General features: G+C 37.5%; 1 protein-coding gene across 2 annotated transcripts in view; it reads right to left on the reverse strand.

Annotated features, from left to right (window-relative positions):
- The window catches only part of TBC1D23 (TBC1 domain family member 23), a 64,203-nt gene that overhangs the window by 33,018 nt on the left and 14,828 nt on the right, over positions 1 to 16,357 (reverse strand). For both annotated transcript variants that reach the window (XM_021071307.1, XM_021071308.1), the window contains exons 2-4: positions 8,535 to 8,646; positions 5,892 to 5,997; positions 4,552 to 4,756 (exon numbers count right to left, since the gene is read on the reverse strand). In XM_021071307.1, the coding sequence (XP_020926966.1) occupies positions 4,552 to 4,756; positions 5,892 to 5,997; positions 8,535 to 8,646 (423 nt within the window). The remainder of the gene's footprint in view (positions 1 to 4,551; positions 4,757 to 5,891; positions 5,998 to 8,534; positions 8,647 to 16,357) is intronic.

Here is a 16,357-nt window from a genome sequence, read left to right on the forward strand (position 1 = left end):
TAACACCTCACATACCTGATCTGACTGAAACTTTGTAGAAACAGCAGGTCTACAGCCAACTTTGGGGAGATTCTTTCCAGGTGAATCCAGGTAGCACTCAAGAGAAGGACTACAGGGACCACTGAAAACCATGGGACCACTTAAGTTATTCTGATAAGTTTTGGATCCTAAAAGGAGACTTGGAGAATCCTGAGGAAGTCCAGCTCCATTCCTCGCTGCCAAATAAGAAGAAACTCCTAGGAAGGCTTCAGGTTAGCTTCACAGTTAATGTACTCAATCAGGAATCCTTACAAGTCTGAAATGGCCATAGATGAACATGTGAAAATAGTGGACCCAGAGTCTTAGAAGCTGTTGAAGTGGCCTAGGTACCAGCGCTTAGAGTCAATCCTGGGAGGTGCCAAAAACTGAGTAAGTGTACTACTCCTTGCCTTCTTCCCCTGTGTCTAATAAAAACACAAACAGCCCAAAGTACAGGCCATCATATTAAAAGTCAATATTTACTGACAAAATACCATGTGCCAGACACTATAATAGACACTTGATAAAGTTATCTCATTTTAGCTTTATAAGTAACTCTGTGAAAGATACTGTTATCACCCCCATTTTAGAGATGAGAAGTGATGGAGCTAAGACCTGTACACAGAAACTGGGTATTAAACCATTATGCCATACTGCCCTTTCACATACATGTAATTTAGTATTTCAACAAATGGTATTTTGGTAGATTACAGTCTAAAAAAGCAAGCTGTAAAAAATATTGAAATAAGGTAAAAGGCTTCATGTAAAAAAGATAATGAAATGAATGTCAAGAGTTTTACAATAAAAGCACTGATAAAGAATGCTTTAAAATGCTATTCAGGTGGGAATAATGAAAAATAGTTTCTACAAAACTAAGATGTGAGGTCAATGCCAGGATTTGGTATGACCCTCCATCTACTGTTTTTTAATACTGCAGGTAATAGGAAAGTTTTCTAGAGAAAGCCCTAAACTGGTAATTCAGTGCCTAGAGGCAGAACTGGATTCACACACTGGCAAGATCACTCCTCCTTAGTCTGAATACTTTTCCCACAGTATAAATGCAAGGCAGTACACTGCTAAGACAAAACATAAAAACACAGAAGGTAAGCAGAGTGGGGATGTATATTGCCTAGCCTGTGGTCTCATCTTCAGAAAATGTGGTGCTTCTCAGAGAGTCAGCCACTGCAACACCATTATTCATTTAACAGCCATGTACTGCAGTTACTCTCCATTGCAAGGCACTGTGCTTGACAGAATTCTACCCATGTCATATCTGAATCTGTATTAAGATGTATTATAGCGGAGATGTTCTAGCAACAATTTGTGGGGCTGTGCTCCATGCAAGGACATTAGCACTAACCCTGACTGGAGTATTGTGACACATGTAGAACGCATAGAAACAGTAATCAAAGGAACCTGATAAGATATTACGTAGCTCAATGTAAACCCCCCTCCCTCTCCTAGTAACTACTACCACCAACATTCTGTAGAAAGCTGGAACAGAAGCTTGGTATTACTAGCTCTGTTATACTGAGAGATGGTAAATATAAGCAGCTGAGACAGTTCAGCAGAATGACTCCCAAATATGAATTCCAGTTTCAGCTTCACCAGGACCTTAGCCCTGTATTCTGGCATCTCTGGGTCTGTTTTCCTTACATGAAGCACTACTGCTTCAAGTTAGCACAGAGGTTCTCCACTATGGTACAACTTAGAATCACCTGGGAGTTAAAAAAAAAAAAATCTATATGGCTCTAACATAGTCTATTCAAAACTTTAAGGACCAGTATGTTTTGAAAGTTCTTTGGTTGAACAAACATTTCTCCAAAGAAGGCACACAAATTGCTACCAAACACATGAAAAAATGCTGAAAATCATTAGCTGTCAGGGAAACGCAAATCAAAACCAGAATGAGATATCACTTCACACTCAGTCTGGCTATAAAAAAAAAACAAACAAAAAAACCAAACAAATGTTGACAAGTATAGAAACTAGGATTTTCATTCATGGCTGGTGGGCATGTAAAATGGTGCAGTTATTGTGGAAAAGTCTGACAATCCTTCAAAAGGTAAAACACAGTTACCATAGAATCCAGCAATTCCACTCCCCCCAAAAAATCAAACACATGTTCACACAAAAACTTGTATACAAACGTTTATAGCAGCATTATTCATAATAGCAAAAAAGTGAAAACAATTCTAATGTCCATCACTGTTGCATGAGTAAATAAAATGTAGTATGTGCACACAAGGAAATACTACTCAACAATAAAAAGAGAGTAATGACATATGCTGCAATATAGATGGATCTTTAAACCATAATGCTAAGAAGGAAGTCACAAAAGACCACATACTATATGATTCCATTATTATTTTTTTTCTTTTTATGGCCACCTCTGTAGCATATGGAAGTTCTCCGGCTAGGGGTCAAATTGGTGCTACAGCTGCAGCTTATATGACAGCCACGGCAACACCGGATCCAAGCCACATCTGTGACCCATGCCACAGCTTGCAGAAATGCCAGGATCCTTAACCCATTGTGCAAGGCCAGAGATCTAACCCAGCCCCTCACAGAGGCAACAGCAAGTTCTTAACCTGCTCAGCTACAGTAAGAACTCCTATGATTCCATTTACATGAAATGTCCAGAATAGGCAAATCTATAGAGAAAGAAAGACTAGTGGTTGCCTAGGGTGGACAGTGTGGGGGGGAAATGGAGAGTTAACTGCTAATAACTATAGGATTTCTTTTTGGGGTGACAGAAACAGTCTAAAAATGATTGTGGCTATGGCTGCACAACTCTGTGACTATACTAAAAACCACTGAGTTGTACATACTAAAAGGATGAATGTTATAATACATGAATGATATCTTTTTTTTTTTTTTTTTTTTTTTTTGCTTTTTAGGGCTGCACCTGCAGCATATGGAAGTTCCCAGGCTAGGGGTCAAATTGGAGCTGTAGCTGCTGGCCTATGCCACAGCCACAGCAAACAGGTTCTGAGGCACATCTGTGGATACCAGTTGGGTTCGTTACTGCTGAGTCACAACCAGAACTAAATGATATCTTAAACTATAAAGGAAAAAGGAAAAAAAAGTTCAGCTGATTTTGATAAGCAACTAGGGTAGTAAACCTTATTAAAGAACAGGTGTCCAGGAGTTCCTGTTGTGGCTCAGTGGTTAACAAATCCGACTAGGAACCATGAGGTTGTGGGTTCAATCCCTGGCCTTGCTCAGTGGGTTAAGGATCCGGCGTTGCCGTGAGCTGTGGTGTAGGTTGCAGACGCGGCTTGGATCTGGCATTGCTGTGGCTGTAGTGTAGGCCGGCGGCTACAGCTCCAATTCTACCCCTAGCCTGGGAACCTCCATATGCCGCGGGAGCGGCCCAAGAAATGGCAAAAAAAAAAAAAAAAAAAAAAAGAACAGGTGTCCAACCAAACTGAGGTTCAAATCCTGACTCAATCATACACCAGAAGTGTAATCTAGAATAAGTCATTTAATATCTTTCTTTCTTTGCCTCAGTTTCTATAGTTTTAAATCAGAGATACCTACCTTAAAGTGATCACTTTAAAGGAGAAAATACATAAAGCACCTATACCTAGAATTGGATGTTATCACATAAAATCAGGGGGAAAAAATGGTAGTCATTTAACTATCAAGCTCCAGAAGAGTAGTTCTCTTTCTTTGACTCTACAGTGCAATCGACCAAGAAGGAAAACCTAAACAAACACTGATGCATGGTTGTTTTCCTCAGAGATTTAATTAGTCAGGTGCATAACCAGGCATCAGGATTTTTAAGAACTCTTTCAATGATTTCAATGTGTATCCAGGATTCACTATGCAGCCAAACCACTGGTCTAGATTATGTCAAAAGTTCCTTTTGGCTCTAAAATCCTGACCACCAGATCCAAAGCACTGAGAACTACAAGAATTCTTTCTGACCTCAAGAGTGCTGCCCCTGCTACTACCTCCCCACTCTTCACCCTCTTTCCACTCCACTCCCACGACAACCTACACATCAGTCTAGACTCAACTTAAGTGTCACTTGCCCAAAGACCTCCCTGACCTCCAGGGCAAGTTAGGTTGACCCCATTACACATTTCCACAGCACTTTATACTTCACTTTCCTAACACTCAGCACACTTTTAATTACTGGTTCAACACCTGTACTTCTAGGACTACATGCCAAACTGCAATCCCAACACCTCACTTAAGGTACCCGCACTCCAGAAATTTTGCTTTTTACTTAGACACTGTAATGTTATTCTTACTTTACAGGTAAAGAAATCAAAACAGGGATACCACCAAAAAGTATGAGTTACTCTACATATAAAAACTACAGAAGCATAAATTCTTAACTAAAGAATTCTTTAAAAAATGTTTATAACCACAAAAATAAAGTCAAATAACAATTATGATTCGAACAACCTTAAAAATTATATGAACTTTTTACTTTACCACCAAAGTAAATCTAACAATTTTAGTTCAAAACAAACTAAACCCTGATTCATTTTTAAAACTATAATAACTAAATCATATTACCTGGGAATGTACTTATTCATGATAGCATAAAAGCAGTTGTATAAATCGCTGCGTGGCAGTTGAAGATGCACCAACGGTTTGAGTAGATGTATCCAGCTAAGGGACGTGCTATATTTAATGTTACGTGATTTACAATAAAAGGTAATTACAGATTCAATATCCAAAAGTAATTCTGCTGCCTTCTCTTCCGGCACTGAAAGCTGGTCTAGAAAATAAGTGTCAAAATAAAGTTACCAAGGGCTCATCAGATGCCCAGTTATTGGACAAAGTACTTGTTTATAAACATATAATACAATCTTACTGCATTTAGAGCATGTCAAGGGCAAAAGAGAACTGCACAAAAGCACATTTTTGGGGAGTTCCCTGGTGGTCTAGTGGTTAGAATTTGGTGCTTTCACCACCTCAACCTGGGGTTCAATTCCTGGTCTGGGAAATGAGATCCCACATCAAGCTGCTGCACACACACAAAAAAATTTTTTTAAGTTAAAAAATATAAATAAGGCACATTTTTTCTTATACTTATTCATATTTACTAGCTATTTATTATTTACTAACTTAATAATACTTGACCTATATACAGGTTAAACATAAGAATGAATAATCTGAAGCAGAAAAAGTAGGCATAACCCACATTTCTGGAAAGCAAAAGTGTTTTCCAAACAACAGATTATCATCTGCCATGATGGGCATCTGCCACTATAGCTTTATCAAGAAGAGGGAAAGTGATTCATTCTCCACCACCAAATTCCCTTTCCTTTGCCCACATTGACAATAATATTTCTGTTGAAGTTAGCACACAAAAGCCTATTTAATTAATAACAATAAAATATGACACACGTAGGAACAAAAAGACATCAACGGACTATAGATGGATTTTTACAAAGAGAAATATAAACCAAATTAACTTAATCTTCAAAAAACCTCATGGGATGACTGGAAACCTATTCACCCATGATTTAAAATAGTTTTTCTGTAACATGACTTATGACTTAAAGACAGACTTTTGGAACACAGCCCCCTTATTCTGAGGACTGTATACAATCACACAGGTCTTCAATTATACAAAAAATAATTTAAAAATTGCCACAAAACTGTAAGGGTACCTGAAGAATTAAACATATAATGCAAAAGAAATATTAAAAACTGGACTCTTTCTTAAAATGCTAAACAGTATTTCATAAGAACTTCAAAAGAGAAGTTCTAAAACTAATTATTAGCCCTTTACAAATTCAGCATATCCCAAATTTTAACAAGATAATTATTCTACTAAAAAGCAACTCCTCCATCCAAAAATTATTATTTGCAAAACTTTTCTGTTTGAAGGCAAATGTTAAACTTACCAATAAACTCCTGACAATCTTTGTGAATAGTGTTCTGTTCTGGCAGGTCTAAAATACCATCCCAAGATGCCAAACTATCGCCTTTTCCTGCAACATTTAGAGCAATCTGGAAGAAAGATTTTTAAAAAGCAACTAGCTTCATATGTTATTTCTCATTCTTGGAAAATATGCTATAATAATGGCTGTCTGAATTTAGGAATAATAATGCCAACTTCAAAGATTACAAAGTAATGAATGTATCTATATCAAATTTTACTACTTCATGTTGATCCAGTTAATAAAATGAATTACACAAAATATTTACATAACTATATATGTAAATTTAATTCAAGCAAATGTCATCAACGCTATAGAGTGAAAGTTTGTGTCCCCTCCCCCAAATTCATATATGCTGAAACCTAATCCCTGATGTGATGGTATTTGGAGCTGGGACCTTTGGGAAGTAATTAGGTCATGAGGGGGAAGCATTCAAGCGCGGGATTAGCCTTCTTATAAAAGAGACCTCACAGGAGATCCCATCGTGGAGCAGCAGAAATGAATTTGACTAGGAACCATGAGGTTACCTGTTCAATACCTGGCCTCGCTCACTGGGTTAAGAAGCCGGCATTGTCCTGAGCTGACTAGGAACCATGAGGTTACCTGTTCAATACCTGGCCTCGCTCACTGGGTTAAGGAGCCGGCATTGTCCTGAGCTGTGGTGTAGGTCGCAGATATGCAGCTCGGATCCCGAGTTGCTGTGGCTATGGTGTAGGTCGGCAGCTGTAACTGATTCAACCCCCAGCCTGGGAACCTCCATATGCCATGGGTGTGGCCCTAAAAAAAGCAGGGGGTGGGGAAGGAGAGAGAGAGACCCCCACAGACTTCCCATTGTGGCTTAGCAGGTTAAGAACCCAACATAGAGTCCGTAAGGATGTGGGTTTGTTCCCTGGCCTTTTCAGTGGGTTAAGTGTCCAGCATTGCTATAAGGTGCAGCATAGGTCCCAGATGAGGCTTGGGTATCATGTTGCAATTGCTGTGGTGTAGGAGGCAGCTGCAGCTCCGATTCAAACCCTAGCCTGGGAACTTCCCCATATGCTGCAGATGCAGCCCTTAAAAAAAAAAAAAAAAAAAAGGAAAAAAATTAAAAGAGACCCCCAAAAGCTCCCCTGTCCCTTAAACATGTGAGGACACAGTTTAAGCAACTATTATTTTTTTCAATTTAATGATGTTATGGTTATTTTAAGTCTTTATCTTTAAATTTTCATACTGAAATATTTTAGTGTGCTAATAAAGATTTGCTTTAATATAAACCAGTGGATGGATGGGAGGAAAGGATAAGAAATCCTTATCCCTAATCAAACAAGACTGGCCAAATATTGATAACAGCTAAAGCTAAGTGACAGGTATGTGGAAGGTTCACGAAACAAGTCTCTCTACCTTTGTATGTTTTAAATTTCTGTAATAAAATATTCAAAATGCATGTGCCATTGTAATTCCACTTCTTTTACATATATATGCACAGAGGAGAAAAAAAGTAGTAAGATGTACACCAAAACTTTTATTTGTTTTCAGGGCCACACCCATGACATACGGAAGTTCCCGGGATAGGGGTCGAATCGGAGCTGTAGCCTCCGGCCTATGCCACAGCCACAGCAATGCCAGATCCTAGCCCTGTCTCTGTGGCCTATATCACAGCTCACGGCAATACCGGATCCTTAACCCACTGAGTGAGGCCAGGGATGGAACCCACATCCTCACGGATACTAGCCGGATTTGTTTCCACTGGGCCAGGACAGAAACTCCCCAAAACATTATTATGTGTTTTACCTATAAGTGGTAGATAACAATGATTTTTATCTTATCCTTTGCCTATACGTGTTTTAACAAAGGGAATGATTTCATTTTTTAAAATCATAACAAAATCTTAATTTAAAACAAAATAAAATGATAATACACATGTAGAGAACAGCTAGAGAGAAAAATAAAGCAAAGGAAAAATCTCCTGTAACTCCAACACCCAGAAACCTGCTCCCTCTCCCCTTATTTATTTATTTATTTATTTATTTATGTCTTTTTGCCTTTTCTAGGGCCGCTCCCTCGGCATATGGAGGTTCCCGGACTTGGGGTCTAATTGGAGCTGTAGCCACCGACCTACGCCAGAGCCACAGCAACAGGATCCGAGCCACGTCTGTGACCTACATCACAGCTCACGGCAACGCCAGATCCTTAACCCACTGAGCAAGGCCAGGGATTGAACCCACAACCTCATGGTTCCTAGTTGGATTTGTTAACCACTGCACCACGACAGGAACTCCCCCCACATTTTTTTAAAAATATGGCTGAAATCATTCCATATCTGAAATATAATTATATAATAATTCTATTTTACTCATTGGTTGCATTTTTCCATTTCATTAAACAATCTTCATAAACGTTATTTCTAATGGCTACAAAAGAAAACACTGCCTTTCAAAACCTAAATTATTAAACATACCGAACACTACAGAAACACACATTTTAGGAAGCTGCTCTGTTTGATAAATTTTCAAAATGTGTTAAGCTCGTAAAATTATAAAGTCCTCTGCAATGAAGACAGCTAAAAATAAAAATTCTAAAATATTATTCTTAAGTGATTACATTTTACTTGTTTTAGTTTCCAGTTACCTTCCAAACTTTAGCCCTCAAATCAGCAGGCAGTGGTCTCCCTTGAATTATATTTCTCAAAGTTTCAAGATCACAACCTCCTGCATCCAGAGCTTCTTCAAGATCCTTTTCCCTGAAAAATAAGTCCTATTTATTAAAGATAAATTTTATTTTTTCTTCCTCAATAATCATATATAACTATGGCCTATTTAAGGTAAACGTCTAAGAAAAAAAGGTTCCCAGCAGCGAAAACAAAATGCCAAAGCACATACTGCATTTTGTTTTCTTGAAGGGAATCTTGGGTTTCATAGTTAATTTACTCTTACCTTACACTTAGTTCTAGCAAGCTTAGCTATATGTTTTCTAAGATTAAAGAAATTTAAAAACATGAAACAGGGCAAAGAGCACTGAGAAGTCATAGTAATAATAATATTCACAGTAGTAGTTAATGACTAATACTTTCACAGTACCTTTATCCCAGGCACCATTCCAAACATTTCACATGTGGTTTTTTTGTTTGTTTGTTTAATTCTCACAATAACCCTATGAAGTAGGTTATACCACTGGCTCCAGGTTACAGACACAAAACTGAGGCAAAGAGGGGGTTGTATAGCTTACAGTCACACGTCTAGTAAGTAGTAAAACCAGGATTCAGATTGTAACATTCTGGTTCCAGAATTTATGCTCTTAACATTATGCTAGATAGTGGCAAGGAGGAGAAACCATAATACTAGGCCAAGAATACTAGTACAAAACCACACATACATCATGCCTAGAACAGTGCCTGGCTTACGATAAATGTTCAATAAATGTTAGAGGAACAACAAAAACAAAACTAATGGCATCACAGTGTTTATTGAATATTAAAGCAAAATAATAATATCATCAAGTAAATCAGTTATGTTTAGTCTGCTATGTTTAAGGAGAAGAGTAGAAATTAAATCTTACTTTCACTTTTATATGGTTAAAATAATAATTTTTTTTAAAACTCTCACAAGTTTAGCCAGGAAATAATTACATAAAATAGCTAATTCCTTCAGAATTCATAAAAGCTGTGGTTCCAGTCACTGTTTATAATTTTAATACACAATACATAAGAAATCTGTACAAATAAAAATCCCTAACTTAGCCAATTTCTAAAATTCTTTAAATAGGCTAAAAGGCAGAGTGTCTCACTTGGATCAGGAAACCAGGACTTTGTCACACTTTGTAGATCTTGAGGAAAATAAATTACTCCTATTACATATTCTCTCAATAAGATAATGCAAATCTCCTCTATTGATAGGATTCTAAGAATATTAGTTTAAATGTATAAATCTGAAGTGCTGCCCCCTTAAGGGAAAAGAATTAAGTGAAAATGTAATCACTTGGGATCATAGTCAACAGAAAAGCAGTGATCAACTTTGAAAGATTTCTTAACAAAACCGCTACAAACTAATACATGTAACAATCTAACCAGCAATCACTCAGGAAACATTTTGTTCTTTTGCTATATGGTTACCAAAGTGCTGGACCAAAAGAAAGAGACTTCAAGTCTATTGCTGAGAAACAGTTAATTAAAGCCTGTATTAAAAAAGCCTGGAGTTTATCTATTCTATTTGGGCAAAATGTACAAGATAATCTATTAAGAGTTTGAAGGTTTTTTTTGTAATCAGTAAACAAAGAAAATTTAATGGACTCTTTGAAGAATAAGTACCATTCTTTACATATTTATTTATTTGGTTGCCTGGTGGCATATGGAGTTCCTGGGCCATGGATCAGATCCAAGCCACAGCTATAACCTAAGCGGCATTTGTGGCAACGCTGGATCCTACCATTCTTTTAAATGTTTAAACATGTAAATGAACTGAAAATACCATTTAATGACATAAAATTATTTTTATCAAGCAATGAAGAACTAGAATTTTTCTATTTTTCAGTGCAAAATCTTTGGTTTCTTTTTGAAGTAACTTTGCCAAATTCCTTACTATTCCAGATAACAAAGTCAGTACTCTGGGGCAAAATGCCCAAGCCTCAATGTACTTTTAAAATGATAACAAGTACATCTCTGTTGACACAGCTGCTACAGTACCTTTATGCTGCCCCCAGGGAACCACAAATGTAGTTTCCAGGAGCACAATCATAAACAAGAAACCAGAAAAATGCACCAACTTAAGTGGTCAAAGGCACTTCTCACAACTAAATAATTAAAAAAGTAATGTTACCTCTGAACAAGGTATCCAAAGGTTCAGTTATCAGACTTACAACACTACAAATGTGCTTGTAAAAGTAATAAAAAAGCTGAAAATAGTGAAGTTAAATAATTCATAAAAGAGTCAACTTCCTCTCAAGAGATAGGAACTCTGGCATTTAGCTCCCAGATAGAATTTTCCTTCTCCAAAATCAAGTTTGTTTTTATTCTTAAACAAGCAATACCTAATGTTCAAAAGCAAAAGCAAAACACATGTCCAGTGGAATATGACTGAGTGAGTTGTGATTTTTTAAGTCATCTTTGATGATGGTGGCGTCTAACTACCCTTACAAACTAAAGGTAGTTAAAAATGTACTGGACATTCAGACAGGCCTTAAAATAGAAAACTGAAGGCCTTGTCCATTTATCTTAACAAGTATGAAAAACAATTGTCTTCTTTGCACAGAAGGTTTAATTCAAAGCAAATCTAAAGTCTAAGGATTGGAAAGAAGCAGAAATGCATCTCTTCCTAACTCTAACTTTGTGACCTTGAAATTTTAACATATGTTTGTATAATACTATAGCTTACTGTAAATGATCTATCAATGACATATTTTCAAAACCTAAATAAAACCTAAGAGAAATTCCCCATACGTGATGATTTGTGGCAAAATCACCTCATCTAAGCATTGTAACCAAAGTTGCTTTAGAATTACAGCAAGGCAAACAATGTGACTAAATTTATATGAAATTAGCTTAATGTTTATACTTAAGCTAGCAACTGAATTCGATTTTTCTTCCTCAACCAAATAGTGAGTAACTTCTGGCATATGGAAGCATTTACACAAAGCAAGTTAAGGAGGTGAGGGGACATGAATTTTCAAACACTACCAAATTAAACATTCATTTCTAAATGCTTCTAGGATTTAAAAATTCAATTTGAAATTTTGTAATTATTTTCAAAATAAGCCACACACTGAATCATATTTAAAAGTTAAATCAAGTTTAGGGAGTTCCCTTCGTGGCTCAGTGGTTAACTATCCCAACTAGGATCCATGAGGATGCGGGTTCAATCCCTGACCTTGCTCAGTGGGTTAAGGATCCAGTGTTACCGTGAGCTATGGTGTAGGTTACAGATGAGGCTTGGATCCGGCATTGCTGTGGCTATGACAAAGGCCGGCAGCTATAGCTCCAATTTGACCTCTAGCCTGGGAACTTTCATATGCCTTGGACTCAGCCCTAAAAAGCAAACAAACAAAAAATAAGTTAAATCAAGTTTAAAAGTTTCTTGTTGTGGCTCAGGGGTAACGAACCTGACTAGTATCCATGAGGATGTGGGTTTGATCTCTGGCTTCCCTCAGTGGGTTAAGGATCCAGTGTTGCCATAATGTGTGGTATAGGTTGCAGACATGGCCTTGATCCAGTGTTGCTATGCCCAGCAGCAGCAGCTCCAATTTGACCCCTAACCTGGGAACTTCCATATGCTGCAGGTACATCCATAAAACTAGAACACACTCCCACACCACGCACAAAAATAAATTCAAAATGGCTTCAAGACTTAAACACAAAACAAGACACCATAAAACGCGTAGAAGAGAACACAGTTGAAACATTCTCTGATATCAACCATACAAATGTTTTCTTGGGTTAGTCTCCCAAGGCAATAGAAAAAAAAACAAAAATGAACCAATGGGACCTAATCAAATTTATAAGCTTTTGCACAGCAAAGGAAACCATAAAAAAAAAAAAAAAAAAAGACAACCTATGGAATGGGAGAAAATAGTTGCAAAGGATGCAACCGACAAGGGCTAACTCTCCAAAATATACAAACAACTCATACAACTCGAGGGCACAAAAACAAACAACCCAATTGAAAAATGGGCAGAAGACCTGAATAGACTTTTACCCAAAGAAGACATATGATGGCCAACAGGCACATGAAAAAAATGCTCAACATCACTAATTATTAGAGAAATGCAAATCAAAACTACAACAAGGTACCACCTCACACCAATAAGAATGGCTATCATTAATAAGTCTAAAAAAAACAAATGCCAGAGAGCATATGGAGAAGAGGGTACCCTCCTACACTGTTGGTGGGAATGTATATTGCTACAACCACTAAGGAAAACAGTATGGAAGTTCCTCAGAAAACTAAACATAGAACTACCGTATGATCCAGCAATCCCATTCCTGGGCATATATCCCGACAAAACTTTCACTGAAAAAGACACGTGCACCCCTATGTTCAATTCAGCACTATTCACAATAGCCCAAGACATGGAAACAACCCAAATGCCCATCAACAGATGAACAGATTAAGAAGATGTGGTATAGGAGGAGTTCCTGTCGTGGCTCAGTGGTTAACAAACATAACTAGGAATCATGAGGTTACAGGTTCGATCTCTGGCCTCGCTCAGTGGGTTAAGGATCCGGCATTGCCGTGAGCTGTGGTGTAGGTCATAGATGTGGATTAGATCCCATGTTGCTGTGGCTCTGGCGTATACCGGTGGCTACAGCTCCGATTAGACCCCTAGCCTGGGAATCTCCATATGCTGTGGGAGCAGCCCTCGAAAAAGGCAAAAAGACAAAAAGACAAAAAAAAAAGAACTTATCTATGAAACAGAAGCAGACTCACAGATATAGAGAACAGACTTGTGGTTGCTGGGGGAAGAGGGGGGTGAGGAAGGGTTGATTTGGTAGTTTGGGACTAGAAGATGCAAACTATTATATATAGAATGAATAAACAACAGGCCCTATGCTATAGCATAGGGAACTATATTCAATATCCTGTAATAAACCATAATGCACAAATTTTTAAATAAATAAATAAATGAAATGAAGCAGTGGAGTTAAAAAAGCAAAGAAGGATATTCTGACCCATACTACAATACAGATGATCTTGAGGACGTTATGTTAAATGAAATAAGTTAGTTACAAAAAGACAAATAGTATAGCGTTTCAGTTTTACAAGATGAGAAGAGTTCTGGAGATTGGCTGCTTAACAATAGGAATATAGTTAACACTACATAACTGTATACTGAAACAGTTAACATAAGTATTATGTGTGTACTCTATCATAATTAAAAAAATTCAGGAGTTCCCGTCGTGGCGCAGTGGTTAACGAATCCGACTAGGAACCATGAGGTTGCAGGTTCAGTCCCTGCCCTTGCTCAGTGGGTTAAGGATCCGGCGTTGCCGTGAGCTGTGGTGTAGGTTGCAGACGCAGCTCGGATCCCGCGTTGCTGTGGCTCTGGCGTAGGCCAGTGGCTACAGCTCCGATTCGACCCCTAGCCTGGGAACCTCCATATGCCGCAGGAGCGGCCCAAAGAAATAGCAAAAAGACAAAAAAAAAAAAAAAAAAAAAAAATTCAACTGCATTCAATACACCATAAAAGTTCATTATTCCAGGCTTTAGAGTCAGATCTGAACTCCAATCCTGCCCCAACTCAACAGCCATATATATATGATCTTAAGCAAGTGACATATACAGAAACACAGTGCTTACCTTAGGCTTAGGTAACACTTAAACAAATTCCTACATACAAAGTATTTATTGCAATAGTTGGCACACGATTCTTCAATAAACAGAGGCCGTAAGTACTACCACTACCGTTATTATTACTGAACAACAGCTGACGTGAATGACTTTTTCTTATCATAACAAAATCAAAGGTGATTTCCAATGTATTTTGACCTCTAGGAAGAGATGGGATAGGACTGGCACAGAAGTCCCCAGAAAAGGCAACGGACATAGTCTGGTCAGAAGGTGTGCAAAATCAGAACAGGCAGATAAGGAAGTAAAGAATCAAAGAGGAAGACTGAGACAGCACTGACCAGAGGCAGGCACAGTGCAGGTCTTAGATCTGAAAGCAAGAGCAAATCTCTAAAACATCTTTTTTTGGAAGGAAAAACATAGGAGAAAATCTTTGTAACTTTGGTTACAAAAGAGTTCTTAGATATGCTAACAAAAGCATCATCCATAAAAGGAGAAACTGATGAATTAGATTTCATTAAAACCAGAAGCGTCTCTTGAAAAGAAAAACAAGGAAGGAACAAGCCACAGATTGAGAAAAAAAAAAAAAAATTACATCTGAATAAAAGGACTTGTGTCAAAAAAAAAAAAAAAAAAAAAAACAAAAAACAAATGCTTGCAACTTAATAAGAAAAAAAGAAAAAAGCCTGATTAACAAAAAATGAGCAAGAGATTTGAACAAACACTTCACAAAAGAAAATATTTAAGGGAGTTCCATGGTAGCTCAGTGGGTTAAGGATCTGGCATTGTTATTGCTGTGGCATGACAATGACCTGGGATCCTCCACATGCCACAGGGGTGAGGGAGGAAAGAAGGAAGGGAGGGAGGGAAGAAGGAAGAAAGACAGGAAGAAAGAACAGAAGAAATACATGAGTTGCATATGAAAAGACATGAAATGCTCAAAATCATTAGTCATTTGGAAAGTAAAACAAAACCCATAGATAGCACTACAATTCCCACCAGAAAAACCAAAAGATTAATAGCAAAAAGTGTCATAGGTAGAAACTGCAACTTTCATACATAGTTGGTAGGCATGCAAGATGGAACAGAACATGGGATTTCAAAGTTTCCCATAAAGTTAAATATAATTATTTCCATGCAACCCAGCCATTCAAGAACAAAAATGTACATTCACACAAACACATATATATGAATATTCATAACAAACTGTAGTATAAAATGCATCACTATGCAAAATTTTAAAGGCAAAAACTATATGTAACAACATGGACAGATCTCAAAAACATTATATTTTTAGTGAAGAAAGCTAGGACTGAAGGCTAGTATACATTGAATAGTTCAATTTAAATAAAATTTTAGAAAAGTCTGAACTATAGGGACAGAAACAGATTAGTGGTTCCCAGAGCCAGGGGTAGGAGAAAGGGACTGACTACAAAGTAGTACAGGGAACTTTTTCAGGTAGTGAAGGTGCAGTGTTGGCTACATGACTGTATACATTGGGTAAAACTCATCAAATTGTACCCTGAAAACTGGTGCATTTTCTTATATTTACATTTTTTTTTTTTTAATTTGGTTGCAACCATGGCATGCAGAAGTTCCTGGAGCAGGGATCAAACCCAAGACACAGCAGTGATCTGAGCCACAACAGTGACACCAGACCCTTAACCCAGTGTGACACAAGAGAACTCCTTTCCTATTTAAATAAATTTAAAATATGTAAGGCACCTTAAGATTCTCATAAATATATTTCACTATTATAAAGTTAATGGTATTTTTTTTTTAAGGCCACACACATGGCATATGGAAGTTCCCAGGCTAGAGGTCCAATTGGAGCTGCAGCTGCTGGCCTATACCACAGCCACAGCAATGCCACATCCAAGCAGTGTTTGCAACCTCCAACACAGCTCACAGCAACACTGGATCCTTAACCCACCGAGCAAGGCCAAGGAATGAACCCGCATCCTCAAGGATACTAGTGGGGTTCATAACCTACTGAGCCACAATGGGAACTCCAATGGTATTATTATTAATAAAAAATTTAGGATAATATATTACTATGGGACTTCTTTACATAGAATTTCAAAATAATTTAGGAATCAATAGTAAATTTATTTTTAAGTTAAACCAAGCAAATAAATGTATTAAAATACTACCTCTTTTTAAAATGTGAAAATGCTT

This window comes from Sus scrofa, chromosome 13, assembly GCF_000003025.6.
Source record: "Sus scrofa isolate TJ Tabasco breed Duroc chromosome 13, Sscrofa11.1, whole genome shotgun sequence".
Lineage (NCBI taxonomy): Eukaryota > Metazoa > Chordata > Mammalia > Artiodactyla > Suidae > Sus > Sus scrofa.